The sequence below is a fragment of the Grammomys surdaster genome, unplaced genomic scaffold (assembly GCF_004785775.1).
Source record: "Grammomys surdaster isolate TR1022 unplaced genomic scaffold, NIH_TR_1.0 183, whole genome shotgun sequence".
In the NCBI taxonomy this organism is placed as follows: domain Eukaryota; kingdom Metazoa; phylum Chordata; class Mammalia; order Rodentia; family Muridae; genus Grammomys; species Grammomys surdaster.
Window position 1 is genome coordinate 1,787,771 of NW_021604628.1, and position 17,255 is coordinate 1,805,025.

The 17,255-nt window shown below is 47.0% G+C and overlaps 1 protein-coding gene across 1 annotated transcript in view; it reads left to right on the top strand.

Annotated features, from left to right (window-relative positions):
- The first annotated feature begins 2,039 nt into the window (after positions 1-2,039).
- The window catches only part of Dnah8 (dynein axonemal heavy chain 8), a 236,994-nt gene continuing 221,778 nt past the window's right edge, over positions 2,040-17,255 (top strand). Inside the window, exons 1-6 of the mRNA XM_028767920.1 lie at positions 2,040-2,489; positions 2,615-2,749; positions 9,886-9,970; positions 11,134-11,285; positions 14,433-14,622; positions 15,516-15,679. Of these exons, the coding sequence (XP_028623753.1) occupies positions 2,040-2,489; positions 2,615-2,749; positions 9,886-9,970; positions 11,134-11,285; positions 14,433-14,622; positions 15,516-15,679 (1,176 nt within the window). The remainder of the gene's footprint in view (positions 2,490-2,614; positions 2,750-9,885; positions 9,971-11,133; positions 11,286-14,432; positions 14,623-15,515; positions 15,680-17,255) is intronic.

Sequence of the window (17,255 nt, forward strand, 5' to 3'; positions counted from 1 at the left end):
CTTTCTGGGAGCCCAAACTCTAGCCCTACGTTTTCTCAGAAAGTGCTTACATCGCTTAGCCACATCCCGGTCCCACTTGTTTATATTTGAGATGGGGTCTTGTAAAAGTAACTTTCATTCACCCGATGGAATCGTTGTCTCCGATGCTAACCTAGACCTAGTCCTGGAAGCTTCTAGCCTCTGTACAATCTTATCTAGGCCTAGAATGTTTTCAGCCTCTGAGACTTGCTGCTGAATAAGCGCACTGTTTCAAGCTCTTTCTAAATAATTTTTTATTTTTTTTATTTTTATTTTTTTTTGGTTTTTCGAGACAGGGTTTCTCTGTATAGCCCTGGATGTTCTGGAACTCACTCTGTAGACCAGGCTGGCCTCGAACTCAGAAATCCACCTGCCTCTGCCCTAAATAAATTCTTGTTGACTAGTCAGCTCAGGTGTTCTGGCTCAGACTCCTCTCCAAGCTGCTAAGTGATTCAATCTGGCTTCTCTCGGCCCCTCCTGAATTGTTCTGTGTGGCCTCATACTAAATTTGGCAAGGTGTTCTAATCTTCTGGCTCCTCATTCTGTGGCTCATTCTGTCTTGACCTGTATGTAGCCTGTTCTCTCTCTCCAACCTGTCTCTGTACAACTGTCCCAGTAAAACTGTTTCCTCCTCTCTCTCTGCACCTTTCTCCAGTAGCTTCCCTTTCCTCTCTCTTCTCATGAGTGGCGTATATCCTGTTCTGTCAAATCTTTCTCTGATTCATCACTTTGTCTGCCACTCAGCTAGACATCACTTTCAAACATGGCTGTTTCCTTGTACAAACTAACTTTACCTTCATTGTTTGGGAGTAGTAAACGTGAGTACTAAGGGCATGTCTACATTCCAGCCAGAGGGATTGAAAGTGTATGCTAAGGGCTGAGCCACATCATGACTAGAAACAGGTATTTTCAGTAAACAACACAATCTTGGGGTTCAAGTGTGATCAAATATCCTGCAACAGGGTCTCATATAGTTCAGGCTGGTCTCACTCATTGTGTACCCGAGGCTTACCTTGATCTCTTAATCCACACACGTCCACATCTCAAATGATGAGATTACAAGCCACCGCCACTGCCTTATGACTTATTTAATTTTTATTGTTTTGTTTTTCGAGACAGGGTTTCTCTGTGTAGCCCTGGCTGTCCTGGAACTCACTCTGTAGACCAGGTTGGCCTCGAACTCAGAAACCCACCTGCCTCTGCCTCTCAAGTGCTGGGATTAAAGGCATGCGCCACCACTGCCCGGCAATTTTTAAAACCACTATACAAAGCAGCAGGATTCATAACAGTATTTTAATGACCCAATCCTTAAGATGGCATATTTTTTTCTAGCACCAAAGCAAAATCAAGTGAGCATTTAGCCTTGGGAAAAACAAACAGAAACAAATGTATGTGTTTGTTGTCACTTAAAAAAACAAATCCTCCTCTTTAGGCCTGGAACCTTAACTTGTTCAGATAACTGTGGTAAAGAAATGCATGATTTTGTCGTTGTTGTTGTTAACTGTCTAGCTTTAAGGGGGAATGTCCTAGTGTGTTCTCTGCTGCTTTGATAAACACCATAATCAAAAGCGACTTGAGGAAGAAAGGGTTTATTTCTATTTCATATTTTCAGATCACAGTTCTCCACTGAGAGAAGTCAGGGTAGGATCTCAAACAACAGCGCTGGTAGACTATGAACAAAAGCTGCGTTCGGACCGCCCTCTTGCCTGTTCCTAGCCTTACGCCCTGGCCCAGCAGCCTAGGGATGGTAGCACCTACAGTGGGCCCTCTCCTATCAATTAACAGTTAGGAAAATGTTCTACAGACATGCCCACAACAGGCCAATCTGATGTAGGTAACTCCTCAACTGAGATCCCAGCTACCCACCCAAAGTGTGTCAAGTTAACGACCAAGATTAGGCATCACTGGGAAAAATAAAAACACCCAATGGTCAAGTTGTTTGTACACTTCTTAAGGAAAATGCTTTCTAATTCTAGATTTCGACGTTGAAGATCTTCCGCAGGAGGAATCTTCATTGAGAAATGGAGTCGGCCGAAGGCAGCGCAGAGCCACCTCCCCCGAGTGAAGAGGCTCCTCCTCCAGCGGAAGAGGAAGCCCCGCCCCCTCCAGGAGACACTGCCCCTCCCGAGGAGCAGGCCCCGCCCCCCGAGGGGGATGGTGCCCCGCCCCCCACAGGAGACCTCCAACCCGGTCAGGAAGGAGATGCTCTGAACCTCGAGGGAGAGCCCACCGAAGTGCAGGGTCCTGCTACTTCCGTGACTGACTATAGGAGCCTGATTCCCTCAGATGAGGAGATAATAATGCCGGATGATGATGAGTCTGGCCAGGGCAGGGTCCGAGCGAGGATCGCCCCTAGGCCTGCACAGTCAGTGCTGTCGGATGGGCTTTCTCAGTCTTCCCGGCGGTCCTCCAAGTTCCGCCGAAGTATGACTGGCATTCCAAACCTCCAGGAGACCCTCAAAGAGAAACAGGTTTGCAGCTGATAGGGCTGGCATGGGAAAGCCCCGAGACTTTCCATTGTTTGAAAATGCATTTCTCTTTACTTCCATTTTTTTTTTTAAAAAAAAAAACAAAAACACGTTTTCACTTCTTTTAGGCAAGATTTAGAGAAGCAAGGGAAAACCGGAAAATGAAAATTGACCCCTCATATAAATATATATTTGAAGTTCTAGGAGAAAAGCTTGGGCTGGACATGGTAACTGTGGAAGAACTAATTTTGGATTGCCCGTCGGTAAGCTGAAGTCGCGCCCTAAGTTGTCCCGTTTCCCCCTTTGTTTTGGGGGTGTGTACTTGTGTGGGGGTGTGCAGGAGTGTGTGTGCCTTCCTCTGCCACCCTCCAGCCTGGAGATGTGTGTATTAACAAGAGGCGCCATCGTGAACAATTGGCTCTACGTTCTGGTCAAGACTGGCTTTACAGAGGTGAGCTGTGGAACCGCACAGGCTCCTGGGGGTTTGGTTTAATGATCTAATGCAGTCGTCTTGATAGAATTCTTCCCACTACGCTTCTTTTTCTATCTCTTTTTTTCTCTTCTTCCCTCTCTGCCTCTTTTCTTCTTTCCCTCGTGTCTCGATTTTCATTCCTCCTCCTCCCTTCTCTTCTGCTTCCTCCTCCCTCCTCTTTTGCTTCCTCTTCCTCCCCTTCCTCCTCCCTCCTCTTCTTCCTCCTCCTCATCCATCCTCTTCGATCCGCTTTTGCTTCCTCTTCCTTCTTCTCCTTTCCACTTCCTCCTCCCTCCTCTTCTGCTTCCTCCTCATCCCTCCTCCTCCATCCTCTTTTGCTTCCTCTTCCTCCTTCTCTTCCTCCTCCCTCTTCTTCTGCTTTCTTCTCCTTCCTCCTTTTCTGCTCCCTCCTTCCTTCCTCTTCCTCCTCCTCCCTCCTCCTGTGGTAGGATGGAATCTACCCCAGGACTTAATACACATGCCAGACAACTACCTTATACCTGAGCCACCACCCTCCAGTCATATCTTGAAGTTCTCATGGCCCTTCATGTTCATTTTGCCCCAGCCCCACAGATTTTTACAGGCAGGCTTCGTTATAAGCAACATTAACATAGCAATAAGAGAGTTCTCTTCTGACGGTCTCAAGATGTTTGCCCTCCCTTCCTAATGCCTCTCTGGGCTCCTGTGGTAACTCTGGCAACACCACATAGAGGCCAGTGGGGCGATAACCATCAGATGAAAGGAAGGCCAGTTTCAGAAAAGGGATTGCTCTGTAGGTCTCATGTCCCAGCCATCATTCCCTGTAAAAGCAGATAGGCGAACAACCTTGTTTTCACCTGAAAATTGCTAGGCTGTGCTGGCGACCTCCATATTGGAAGCCTAGCACCTCTGCTGGAGGCACAACCACAGAGATTGGGGCCTGCCCATTGCCTCCTGGGGAGAAGAACAGCTGTGGCCGCGTGAGGTGGGGCTGCAGATTGGGAGAGCCTGCTTTAGGGATCTCCAGCTGGATTTTTGAGCTGGTGTTCTCTGTTTGGAGAGAGACTCACGAGAGCAGGCGTTTGTGGGTGCAGACCTTTTGTATTGCTGCTTTTCTGTCGCTGGGATAAAATACCAAGACCAAAAGCAACCTAGAGCTGGGCAGTGGTGGCACACTTCTTTAATCCCAGTACTTGGGAGGCAGAAGCAGGTGGATTTCTGAGTTCGAGGCCAGCCTGGTCTACAGAGTGAGTTCCAGGACAGCCAGGGCTACACAAAGAAACCCTGTCTCGAAAAAACAAAAACAAAAAACAAAAAAAAAAATAAAAGCAACCTAGAGAATAAAGGTTTTGTCTTAGTGTACAGCTCGGGAGGGAGAGATTCTGTTAATCGTGGGGAGGGCATGGTGGCAAGCAGGAGGCATGGAGACAGCCGGAAGTGCCTGGTCCCATTTTTATCCACATACTGGAAGCAAACAGAACAGGAAGTATGGGCGGGCTGTAAACTCCACTCACTTCCTTCAGCAAGGCTATACCCGCTAAAGGTTCCATAACCTCCCCAAAGAGCATAGTCAACTGGGGACCAAATGTTCAAAGTTCTGAGACTCCAACCATTTCTCATTCAAAGCCTATGTCTTAGGGTTTTACTGCTGTGAGCAGACACCATGACCAAGGCAACTCTTACAAAGGGCAACATTTAATTGGGGCTGGCTTACAGGTTCAGAGGTTCAGTCCATTATCATCAAGGTGGGAGCATGGCAGCATCCAGGCAGGCATGATGCAGGAGGAGCTGAGAGTTCTACATCTTCATCTTATGGCTGCTAGGAGAAGACTGGCTTCCAGGCAGCTAGGATGAGGGTCTTAAAGGCCACGCCCACAGTGACACACCTACTCCAACAGGGCCACACCCACTCCAAAGGGCCACACCCATTCCAACATGGCCACACCTTCTAACAGTGCCATTCCCTGGGCTGAGCATATACAAACAGTCACGGCCTGCCACCTTCCATTTGCCAGTCCTGAAGTGTATCTCACCTTTTGGGTCTATATGGCTAGATGCTGCCTCTAGGACCCCCATGAATGACGTCAGAGACTGTTTAGGGCACAGGAAATAGGAAACGTGGATATGAAAGGAAGCGTCAAACCAGCGCAGGCACTTTCCATGGGAGTTGTGCTAAGCCTTGGTAGAAGGGAGACAATGTAACTTTAGTGAAACTAAGGCAGAGAGATTAGATTAGCGTTTATTTGCCTGAAGGGACAGAGCTGGCATCAAATCAAATGGACTGAAGGGACTGCCATTAGCTCAAGGCACCCTGAAAGCAAGTTCTCAGTTCAGAGGAAATTTGTTTGCCCCAGAGGGACAAAGGGCAGGGAATGAGACAAAGACAGGAGGTAGAGGAGGAGGAGGGAGAGGGGAAGGGGTACTTATCCCGGAGGAGACGGATGGACAAGGGACTGCCTCTAGATAGAGAAGAGACCCATGTGGACCATGGGAAAATGGCAGCTTGTGAAGGTAAAAGGGGAACTCTCGTGTTAGGACGAGGTGTTTGATTTTCATCGGGCATGTTAATTAGGTGAGCCAACGGGAGCTTTTGATTGCTGGACTTCAATACTTTGAGAGCTGGACCTTGGTCGTCAGCCTCAGGAGGTGGAAGTGGACAAATAAGGGATTAGGCCTTGGTAGCTAGCTTTAGGAATGTAAGCTAGACCTGGGGAATCGGGGAGAAGGGCAAGGCCTCCGGAGCCATGTTTGCCAGGCCCAGGCTGGCTAGAGTCCCTTCAGGCCTCAAGTTGAGGGCCAGGTGAATAAGATGCTAAAGTTGGTGTGGAAGGAATTATTAATCCCAGCTAGCCCGTATAGAAGACACACAATGTAGGTATTTTATTTATAAGCCATAAGCCTAGATTGGGCAGGTTTGGAGCTATAAAAACATATTCTCTGGCTATAAAGTCCCTTATTACTTGCTGCTGCTTCTGGCCACATGCTGATGGCCCATCTCCTCTCCTGGAAGCCTCTTCTACCTCCATCTTCCTCCTCCTCCTCTTCTTCCTCCTCCTCTTCCTCCTCCTCTACCTGTAACCCCCTCACTTAATCCTCAAGTCCCTTCTTTCTCCCTCCACTGCCCAATCACAGGCTCTAGCCTTTTATTGACCAGTTAAATTGGAGAGCAAGGTTCACATAGCATCACTTGGTGGATGTGAGGATCTGCTCCTGTGTGGGGCGGGGCTGGGGGGGGACTACATCTTGAGAAGCCAATATTTAGCATTAGAATACAAGCAGCATCAGACCAACCCACTACACCTCAGTGTGTTAGTGACGGTCACTGCTGCTGTGATTGGATTCCTGTCAAGCGGCGACTTGAGGGAGGGAGGATTCATCTGTGCTCACCGTTTTAAGGGTCCGTTCACTGTAGACAAGGCAGGGTGGCAAGAACCCGAAGTGGCAGGCAGGTCACATTGCATCTGCAATCTGTCTGGAAGCAGAGAACAGAGAGAAAGTGGGGTCAGGCTATAACCCCACCCCCAAGGCCTGCTCCCTGCTGACTTCCTCCACCTACTGAGGGTCTCCACAACCTTCTGGGGTAGCATAGCACTAACAGGTGGGGACCTAGTGTTATCGACCAAGGCTGTGGAGGAAACTTTATATTTAAATCACTACAGTTTTGGTGGTGTAGATGGGAAAACGGTATGTGTATGTATGTATATCTGTGTGTGTGTGTGTGTGTATGTGTATATGTATATATATATGAAATATTCTTTTAATGTGAAACCTGACATTAGTCCAGGACAAAAGGCAGCTTATTAAAGGGATCACTAAAGGCATTCCTGTTTTGTTCCTGGTATGATGGCTGTTTTTATACCGGATCTATTTTCTCCTTATGCCTTACCCTGTACTGTGGCCTAGGAAGCTGGCATCTGGGCGACTGAACATGTTGGGTACCCTTGCTCTCTTGGCTTCTTCTGCCTAGTTGAGTGGTTATCCCATGCTTGGTCATATTCCCTCACCACCTTAAATTCCTGCAAAGGACTTCATGTGTGTGCACATGTGTGTGCATGTGGAGACGAGAGATTAATATTGGTAGCTTCCACTGTCTCTACCATGTATATTTGTGTGTATGATTTATTTTGTATGTACAAGTGTTTTGCCTATGTGTACATATGTGCACCGTATGTTTGATGTGTATGAAGGTTAGAAGAGGGCTTCAGGTTCCTTGGGACTTGAGTTATATACTGACTGTTATGAACCAACATGGGAGTCCCAGGAACCAAGGCTAGGTGGACAAGATGGCCGTTCAGTAAAGTACTTGTCTTGCAAATTAGAAGATCTAAGGTCCATCCCCAGAACCCATGTTAAAAAAAAAAAAGTAAAAACCAGCCATTCTTGTAAATCCACCTAAGGACGCAGAAAGTAGTAAATCCCTGGGTCTTATTGGCCAGCTTGCTCAGCCCACCTGATGAGTTTCAGACCGGTGAGAACCCTCTCTCAAACTAGGTAGACAGAGCCTGAAGAACATCCCAGCTTACCTGATGTCCTTCAAACGCCTACACACATGTGCACCAACACCTGCACACACAGACACAAGACACACAGACACACAGACACACACACACACACACCTCTTTACATGATTGCCTGAGGCATACAAAGTTTGGAATCTCCTCCCGCAAGGAGACTGGCTTTGTTGTACCCCCATCTTCCAAGATGTAAATGGAAAGAAGTACTCTTCCCCAAGAGAGGCTGGGCTGCCGTACGGAGCCAGTGGGACTAACTAAGGGACGAGTGTGGGCGACTTGCTATCCCTCATAGGATGGAGCCCTTCTGCTTCTGAGCCCTAGATCCTTTTCTGCTCTCTGAAGATATCACACCGACACCTCCATAGTTGAATGCAAATTTGATGCTCACAAGTGTGAAGGAAATCTCAAGACAGTTATTTGTCTTTTTTTAACATTAGTTTATTATGTATCAGGTTATAATTGGTGAAATTACCATCGCTTAAGTAATTTGTCAGGCAAAGGCGTTAGTACGACGGGTTCTCTGTTCGCCCTCTCAGCCTTTGTAATAGCAGTTCCGCGTGCTTACCTCCTTGTGTGTTTACATGACATTCTTTAATGCTGGTCCAAGTAAGTGACTAGGCAAAACTGTACATGTAAATCATTGATGGAGGACAGAAATAGGACACACTAGCCCATCTCGGGAGGATTGTTTAAGCCCTGGAGTTAGGGTCCAGCCTGAGCAGTATGGAGAGACTGTCCATCTCTGTCTTCTCCCTCTTTTCCTTCCTCTCTTCTTTCTCTTCTTTGCTCTTTTTTTTTTTTTTTCGAGACAGGGTTTCTCTGTGTAGCCCTGGCTGTCCTAGAACTCACTCTGTAGACCAGGCTGGCCTCGAACTCAGAAATCCACCTGCCTCTGCCTCCCAAGTGCTGGGATTAAAGGCGTGCACCACCACCGCCTGGCTTCTTCGCTCTTTCCTGACAGGTTTTACTTCATATTCCAGATTGGCCATGAGTTTCATGTATAGCCTAGCCTTGCTTCAAACTCTTGATCTTCATTCTCAGCCTCCTCAGGATGGTCATAGGTATGCACCACCGTGCCCAACCGTGGAATCTTACCTCTCTCACGGGTTAGCAATGGCTGGAGAGACTGTTCAGTTGGTACAGTAAAACTCTAGCTCTGCTACTGTAAAGGCCAGAGCTTACTCTGCAGAGTTCACGTAAGAAAGTCAGACATAGTGGAGTGGGAACAGGCAGATGCCTGTAGCTGGCTGGGCAGCCATTGGAGCCTTATGTGATGACACCCAGGTCAGCCTGACTCAAACAAAAAACACAACAAGAACAACGCCTCAACAAAAACAAGGCAGACTGCCAGAGAAATGACACCTTAGGTTTACCTTTGACCTCCCAGGTACTGAGTACACACGCACGCACACACACACACACTCACACATACCTTCCCAAACCTCCCAACCAACTAACCAGTCAACAAACAAACCAACTGTGCTGGTTGGTTTTTTTTGTCAACTTCATACAAACCTAGACACACTTAGAAGGAAGAAATCTCACTTGAGGAATGGTGTCCATTCGATTGGCCTGTTAGCATGTCTGAGGAAGGGGCGTTTTCTTGATGGCTGATTAACATAGGAGGGCCAGCCTATACAAGAAATATAGCTGAACAAACAGTAAGCAGCATTACTGCAAGGTCTCTGCTCCAGTTCCTGGCCTCCAGGTTCCTACCTTGCTGCCCTCAGGGATGGGCTGTAACCTGTGAAAGAACCCTTCTCTCCCCAGGTTGCTTTTGGTCATGGTATTTATCACAGCAACAGAAAGCCCACGAGGACACTAGGAAGTGAAATTTACCTGTATCCCCTGTCCATCAGGATTGAAATTAGTTTAGCCACTAATCTTTTCTCAGATGTTCCTGCAGCCCCCATTAGCTTTCATCTTCTTCCTCCTCCTCTTCTCCTTCTCTTCCTCCTCCTCCTTCTTCTTCTCCTCCTCCTTCTCCTTCCCCCTTCCTCTTTGTTTTTTGTTTGTTTGTTTGTTTGTTTTGTTTTTCAAAACAGGGTTTCTCTGTGTAGCCCTGGCTGTCTTAGAACTTGCTCTGTAGACCAGGCTGGCCTCAGAGATCTGCCTGCCTCTGCCTCCCGAGTGTTGAGATTAAAAACCTGCACCACCACCATCACTTGGCCTTTTTTCATTTTGAGAGAGGATCTCTCAAAGTTGCCTAGGCTGGTCGTGAATTCACTCAGTGTTCCAGGCAGGCCTTGAGCCTGTGATCCTCCTGCCTTGGCTTCTCGAGATGCTAGGATCATAGACCTATATGCTACCAGACCCTTCAGGAAGGTCTTTAAGTCTCATTTTATTTGAAAAGGGACATTGACGAGCTCCACGAAGCAGTTGTACAGGAGTTAATTTTGTTTTATTGATCCTCCTTTTCTCTCTCATTTAACAGCTGGATCCGTTCACCAACTTTTTTGAGAAGGGTGGTTGTAAGACTCTGAAGTTCGTGTACCAGGAAGGAGACGTGCCTGGGTTTGGTAAGGATGTTTTATGAGGGCCCTGGGCTTGAAGTGAGCTGATTAATGTTGATGTGTCACCTCTTTTCCCTCTCCCACGTAGTTTTCCACTTTCATGGAGAAAATTTGATCAGAAATCTATCTTTAAAAAAAAATTTTTTTTGAGGGGTTGGAGAAGCCGCTTACCTGTTAAAAGCACTTGCCACTCTTGCAAAGGGGGTCCCCGGTTCATTTCCCAGCACCCACATGGTGGCTCACAACCATCTGTGTGTCCAGTTCCAGGGAGTCGGATGCCTTCTTGGGCCATCCACTGGCATGGCATGCTTGCCTAAACAGGCATACATGCTGGTCCAATACTCACAGACAGAAAACAAAAATAAATCCTTAAAAATAGTTTCTTCAGAAAACTCCAGGGTCATCAAGATGGCTGAGTCAGGTAAAGGCGCGGACCACTAAGTCTGTTGGTGGGATTTCAGTCTCTGAAGGACCCACAGGGTAAAAGGAGAGAGAGAACTAGCTCCTGCAGGTTGTCTTCTGACCTCCACATGCAGGCCTTGATACCTGTGTGGGTAAACACTCAATAAATGACAATAAAAAAAAAACCCTCCATTTTGAGATTCAGTAATTCCTGTTATGTTTAGGAAAACAGAGCAGAGACACCGGCCTCTACTGGGAAATACACTTTTTCTGTTAGACTTTAATTGCTGTTTTCTGGAACAGGTGGGCCATTTTGTCTATATGTGTTTGGATGGCTAGAAGGAGGCGTGATGCCTCTCTGGAGCCCAGCAGTGGCCCCTTGTGGCCATGGCTCAATGTCATGTAACATCTGCCGATGTTAGTTACAACATTTGGCTTTCCCATGTTATACCTAACTATCACACACCTTGTTTCAGTAACTAGATACTTGGTTTGTCCTTTTATCTTCGAGTAATTGTAAAATAAAACGTGGTGTGTGTATGTGTGTGTGTATTGGTGTGCATTCATTCAGGTGCATTTGCACGCATGTATATGGGACAACCTCGGGTGGCGTCTTAAGGAATGCTACCCACCTCCTTTAGAGTAGGTTCTTGGGTTGGCTTGGAGCTTACCATTAGGCTAGTTTGGCTGGCCACGAAGCAGTCAGTCACTTACTGAGTTAGATCAGTTCCGTGAGTTTACGCTCAATTCTTGACATTTGTTTCCAGAATGTGGTCGAATGATTACCGGAGTCCCCAAAGGGGGAAGAATGATGAGACTGCATATTGACAATGCAGCTCCCGACAAGCTGAGAGAGCTGTGCTTATTTTTCGTCCGCTGTCGAAATGATGTTGCCATTAATTCCAAAAGCATTTATGAGGTATGTTTTAAAGCACAGAGAGCTTTTCACATTCCCCCTGGCCCCTTTTCTCACCCTTCCTATATGGGTTCCGAGGAAATGATGTATTTGTATTCTTAAAGAAACTAAGGTATTGGGTATAGTACATACCGACTTTGAAAGTTTATGTTTTGAAAAGGAAATTTGAAGGTTTATATTTTGGGATCTCATATAGCCTTAAGCTCAACACACACACAGACACACAGACACACACACAGACATACACACTCACAGACACAGGGGGGGGGGAATATCACTGTTCCAGTCTGCTTTCTTTTCCTGTAATAAAATACTAGCTAAAAGCAACCTGGTGAAGAAAGGGTTAATTTCCCTTCCACTTCCAGATCACAGTACAGCCTTGAGCAAAGCCGAGACGGGCCTGAAACAGAGACCACGCAAGTGGAACGCTGCTTATTAGCTTGCTCCCCCAGGACTTGCTCAGCCTGCTCTCTCAAATAAAGCCGGACCATCTGCCTAGGGGTGGCCTAGTGGATTGGGCCCTCCCACATCAATTAATCCAGAAAATGGCTCTCACACATGCCCACAGGCCAATCTGCTGGAGGATGTTCCTCAGCTGAGCTCCCTGCTTCCCGGGCGACTCTGGCTTATGTCACCTTGACAGAAACAGCCGCCAGCCCTAAAGTTTAGGAAAAGTCGATCTCTTCTGAACTGTCTTTCGGGACACATTCAGTTTTGTTCACATGCTCTTACATACTAGTTACCACACCTACTCTCTGCTTCATATTTTAAATTCTTAGACATTTCAGGAGAAGAAAGAACTGGCTTAGAATCTAGACATTGCTAACCTCGTTCAGGAAAGGCTGGACTGCAGGACAGAAGCCGCAGGCAGCATTACATAGACCAGAATTTACCTCCAAGCCTCGTCCCTGGCTATTCCTGCTTCCCGTGGCAAGTGGCTCTCCCTCTCTGAGACAGGGGCATGCCTGACCGTCTGCAGGATAGCTGGGAGACCTCAGAAAGATAAATTCTTGCTATACCGCCTGGCTTACCGTAGATTCTCGAAAAGCATCCATCTGCTCGCTTTGTCGTTCTTCGTGGGTCTTACTTCCTACTTGAGTGGGACGTGCTACGAATCCCTTGTAGTTTGGCTTCTTTGCTGTTTGTGAGGAAAGACTGCCCGAAGAGAGGCGGACAGTCGTTTCCCATGAGCCCTTGCGGGTACTTCCCTGCATCTCTGGTGCTGGGTGAGACCTCTGCAGCGAGTTCATAACCTGCCCTTCCCTCTCGGCTAGCCCGGCTCGGTTCTTTCTGAACTCTTGTCGCTTTACCAGGCCGTCTCCATGTGTGGACGAATGTTCAATCTGTTACCAATTTAGTAATGCTCTCTTCAGTGAATCTTTGGGTCAGTCTGCTATTTTTTAATAATTTAGACTCTTCCATTCTCTTTCCCCCTCGCCTTTGCCTTCCGTCTTTCCTCTTACCCCGTCCCCTGCCTCTCCTCCCCCACTTCCCTTTCCACCCCTTCTCTTCCCTTCTTTCTGTTCTGAAGACCAAATCCACGGCTACCCAAGGGCTCTCCTACTCAGCCACATTTCCAGCCCTCTGTTCTTTGTTTCTGGAGAGAGGGTCTCGCTATGTTACCCGGGCTGGCCTTGAACCCCTGGGCTCAAGTAAACCTGCCTCAGCCTCTTGAGTAGCTGCGACTATGATTGTCCACAACCATATCATGCCTACACTTTAGTTTTTGTTTTTTGCTTTTTTTTTTTTTTTAAAGAGTCACAGATATGCGTGCATGTGGTATAAAGAATAGGTTCTGTGAGGCTTGGGACACAGGGCTGACTACTCTCTACCCCACTCTCTAGAAGCAGCTCTTAAAGTCTGTTAGATGAGGCTGGAGGGTCGGCTCAGAGCACACGCTCTTAGAGAGGACCTGAATTCAGTTCTCAGCACCTACCTTGGATGGCCCATAACTGCCTGTAACTCCAGACCCGGGAATGGACACCTTCCAGTCACGGCAGGCCTACATACGTGTGCATGAATTTTAAAACATAATAAAAAATTTAAAAGGTTCTGGTAGAATAATCTTTAACCTTCACATTGCTAAATTTAGCTCTATTAAGTCCCTTTTAACCTTTTAAAGCATTATATGTGGGCTTTCCTCTATAGATGAGAATTAAGTTCAAAACCAAACAACGACAAAAACCCCAAAGCAGGATCTCACTATGTATAAACCCGGAACTCACTCTGTAGACCAGGCTAGCCTTAAACTCAGAGATCTACCTGCCTCTGCCACCTGAGTGCTGGCATTAAAGGCGTGTACCACCATGCCCAGAAAGTTGAAATCTTAAAGAGCCCTCTGGCCTTTCCTCTTCTCTCCCATCGCTTCCTTCTCCTGACGTAATTATATTCCAAACTGCTTAGATAAGTGTTGGTTCATGTCGTAACTACGCACATGAAAGCCCAGCGGAGGCAAGATCATGTACCAGTGGTTTTCAAAGCCAGTGTCAATCAGGAAGAAGGGAAAATGGGCATACAGAAAAGGAGCCAGGGCAAGAGACAGCCGAAAGACAAATCCTCAATTACCCACTTTCTCCAACCATCACTCACTCCCTACTTTGAATCACTTCCAGTCTTCATCTCCCTCCCGGTTTACCCCCCTCCCCCACTTCTTTATATAGTGGCCTCATTACAAAGGAATTAGTCCGTGGATTAGTTCATAGGTAATCCTCTATGGAAACACCATCACATACACACCCAGAGCCCTGCTTCACTATGCCCCTGGGACTCTCTCAAGTCAACAACAAGGATCACCTATCATACTTAACAAATCTGTTTTCATGATGGAAGGGCACCTTGTACCTGAGAATGTCCAGATGTGAGCGGCTCAGGTGTGTCCCTTTCTCATGCCTCCTGTAGGTTGTAGGACACAGCTCCTTCCCTTGTTAGAGATTAAAGTACAGAGGAAAGCATCTCCAGGATGGTAGGAATGGGCAGAAGAGGACCAAGGTGTAAGATTGTTGGCTCTAGACTTCTGTTCATAAGCATTCAGTGTTTCTCAATAGTTTACAAAATATATATCAACTAGTCACAGCAGATGAAAAATAGCTTATGATCCCCCCCCCTTCCTTAATGGTCTTAATACCTAACAATTGAATCCCGTCCTTACAGGATGTGCTATTTAGCTTCTTGGATGCGTCAAGGGGACTCTTAAAAGGAATCAAGCACATGTTGAAAAACATATTTCTACCAGCTATCCTTGCAACAAGCAACTGGGGTGCCTTAAACCAGTCCAAGCAAGGAGAATCTGAGAAACATATTTTCACAGAAACCATCCACAGATATCTTTCATTTTTGGATGGTAAGTGTATGTTTGGCAAACCACTTGAAATGAGGCCTTGAGCTGCAAGGCTTGTTATTGAAAACAGGGTTTGTAGAGGAAGGTCTCCAAAAGGAGACGGTAGTGCGTCACCAGGAGGCCTGGAGAGAAGGAGAGCCTTTCTTACCAGGGCTCTTTGCAGGTAAAAGGCTTTCTATCCGGAGAGATCTTTTTCCTGTTCTTAGTCAAAGTTTTCTACTAAGAAAATCTGGACTTGTGGTAGAGGGATGGCTCAGCATTTAAGAGCTTTTGTGGCTCTTGTAGAAGACCCAGGCTTGGTTCCCAGCCCTCCAAAATAGCAGCTCATAACCTCCTGTAACTCCAGTTCCAGAGGATCCGATGCCCCCTTGTGGCCTCCATGGGTATTGCACACATGTGGTACAATACTTGGGCACACATATACACGTACTCATAAAATAAATATTTTTAAGCTGTGCTTTTCGATGATCTCTTTAAAAGGTGCTTTTATCACTTAATGTTGTAAAACTATACAATTTGATTCATAAATCAACTTACAACATTTTTTTCTTTTTCTTTTCTGAGACAGGGTCTCATATAGTCTAGGCCAGTTTTGAACTCCCTCTGTATCCCAGGATGGCCTTCAACTCTCGGTTTTCATGCCCCTACCTTCACAAGTGCTAGGATGAAGCCTCTATGCCTGGTGTATGTTAGGGGACCAAACCCAGAGTTTTGTGGATGCCAGGTGAGCGAGTACCCTAGCAACTGCGCTCTGTACCTACCCGTAGAATCATATCTTTATAAGGCGCTGGATCTTTCTCTCGTCTGTAGAACACTACAGCTTGTAAGCACAACCTCGCCACAGAATGGAACGCACAGGGGCCACTTCTTCATCGCGTATCCTTTTCTTCTCTAAGGCGCTACCATAAGTATCGAGGGGACCGTGATGTTGAAGAAGGTGGACAATATCGACTTCTCCAAGCTGCACACCTTCGAGGAAGTCACGGCCGCAGCGAGCAGTTCGGAGATGGTGCATCAGCTGGAGGAGGTGCTGATGATGTGGTACAAGCAGATCGAGCAGGTGCGGCCCCTCCGCTTCCCCTTGGGGCGCAGTCTTGTGGGTCCTAGCTATGACATCTTGTCCCCGATAACTTGTGATTCATTCATACTTCATGGAAGAGAGATTGCAGGGGGAGGGGGGGACCAGTATCACAATGAGGAGAGCCTCAGAGACAGACACTTACGTACGTCCAGGGTGGCCAGTGGAAGTGTTACTGCTGTCAAATCACCGTTCCAATGCCAAGCCCACAGAAGCGGAAAAACAACCAAACGAAACAAAAAAACATAGCATATGTCAGACTTGTTGGGGGGGCAACTGTAAAATGATTATGAATATTCTGTATATATTAATTAATGCTGAAGATTAATATGGTGGTGGTTATATCTTAACCAGCTAGTTAACCACACAGAGGCCTTTTACTGTTTCAAAGCTGAGGCCTTTGCCAGACAGACCCTCAACCAGCTCATCTAAGTTAAACCCGGACACCCAGCCCCATCTAGTCACGTGGCCAATAGTCACATCTGTCTCCTCTCATGTCTCTTGGCAAAATGACCTTCCTCTTTCTTCTTCCCAGAGTTCCTTTCTCCCTCCCAGAAAGTCCTGCCTTCTACTTCCTGCCCACCTAGTCGGTCATCAGGTTTTTATTAACACCAACCAGAGAATGCCTTGAGTAGGTGAGGAAGGACGAGACACAACGTCATACAGTGTACCCCAGCAGGCAGTGGAGGTAGCTCATTTGTTGACGTCCTTGCCACGCACACATGTGAGTCCTTGATTTCAATACCCGGCACTCACATTAAAAGCCAGGTATGGGGGTGTGCACCTGTAACCCCAGCACTGGGAGAACAGAGACGGCTAGATCCATGACACTGGCCAGCTGGTCTAGTCTAAGTGGTGAGTGCTAGGGTCCAGTGAATGACCCAGTCTCAAAACCGAATAGATGGTGCTAGAGGAATGACAACTGAGCTTCTGTTGGATTCTAAGATCCAGAACCAGGGGACGCGCTCCCACAGAAACTCACAGATGGGACACACTGTAATTAACATGAGGCTTAATTCCAGTATACTGGGGTTCTCTTGAATGCAAGCAAGAAGAGAACCCTGAGTTGGAGCTAAGAACAGTTTTTATACAGTTTAAGGGGTGGACTAGAGAAACAGTGACTAGGCACAATATGATTGGCAGAACAGTGTGACTTTTAAACTGATTGGTCTTTGGGGAATGAGGTGGCAAGGACTGGTCCATCCTTCGGGATGTGTCTATGTGCTCTGGGCCTTCCTCATCCGCAGGTGGGTTCCCTCCCCTATGGTCTGAGGAATGTTAATCAGCCTCTCCCTTCCTCCTCTGAATGTTAATCCAGCAAGTGTCCTCTGACTAAGAAATGTGCCCCTCCCAGGATGTGTCCTGGGACAGTGGGATTCTTTTAATCTTAAGTTCAAACCCAAAAGACAGTTCAACATGTGTGCACAAGGGCACGAACATCCATGTAACGTGTGTGCACAAGGACATGAACACCCATATAACATGTGTGCACAAGGGCACGAACACTCATATAACATGTGTGCACAAGGGCACGAACACCCATGTAACATGTGTGCAC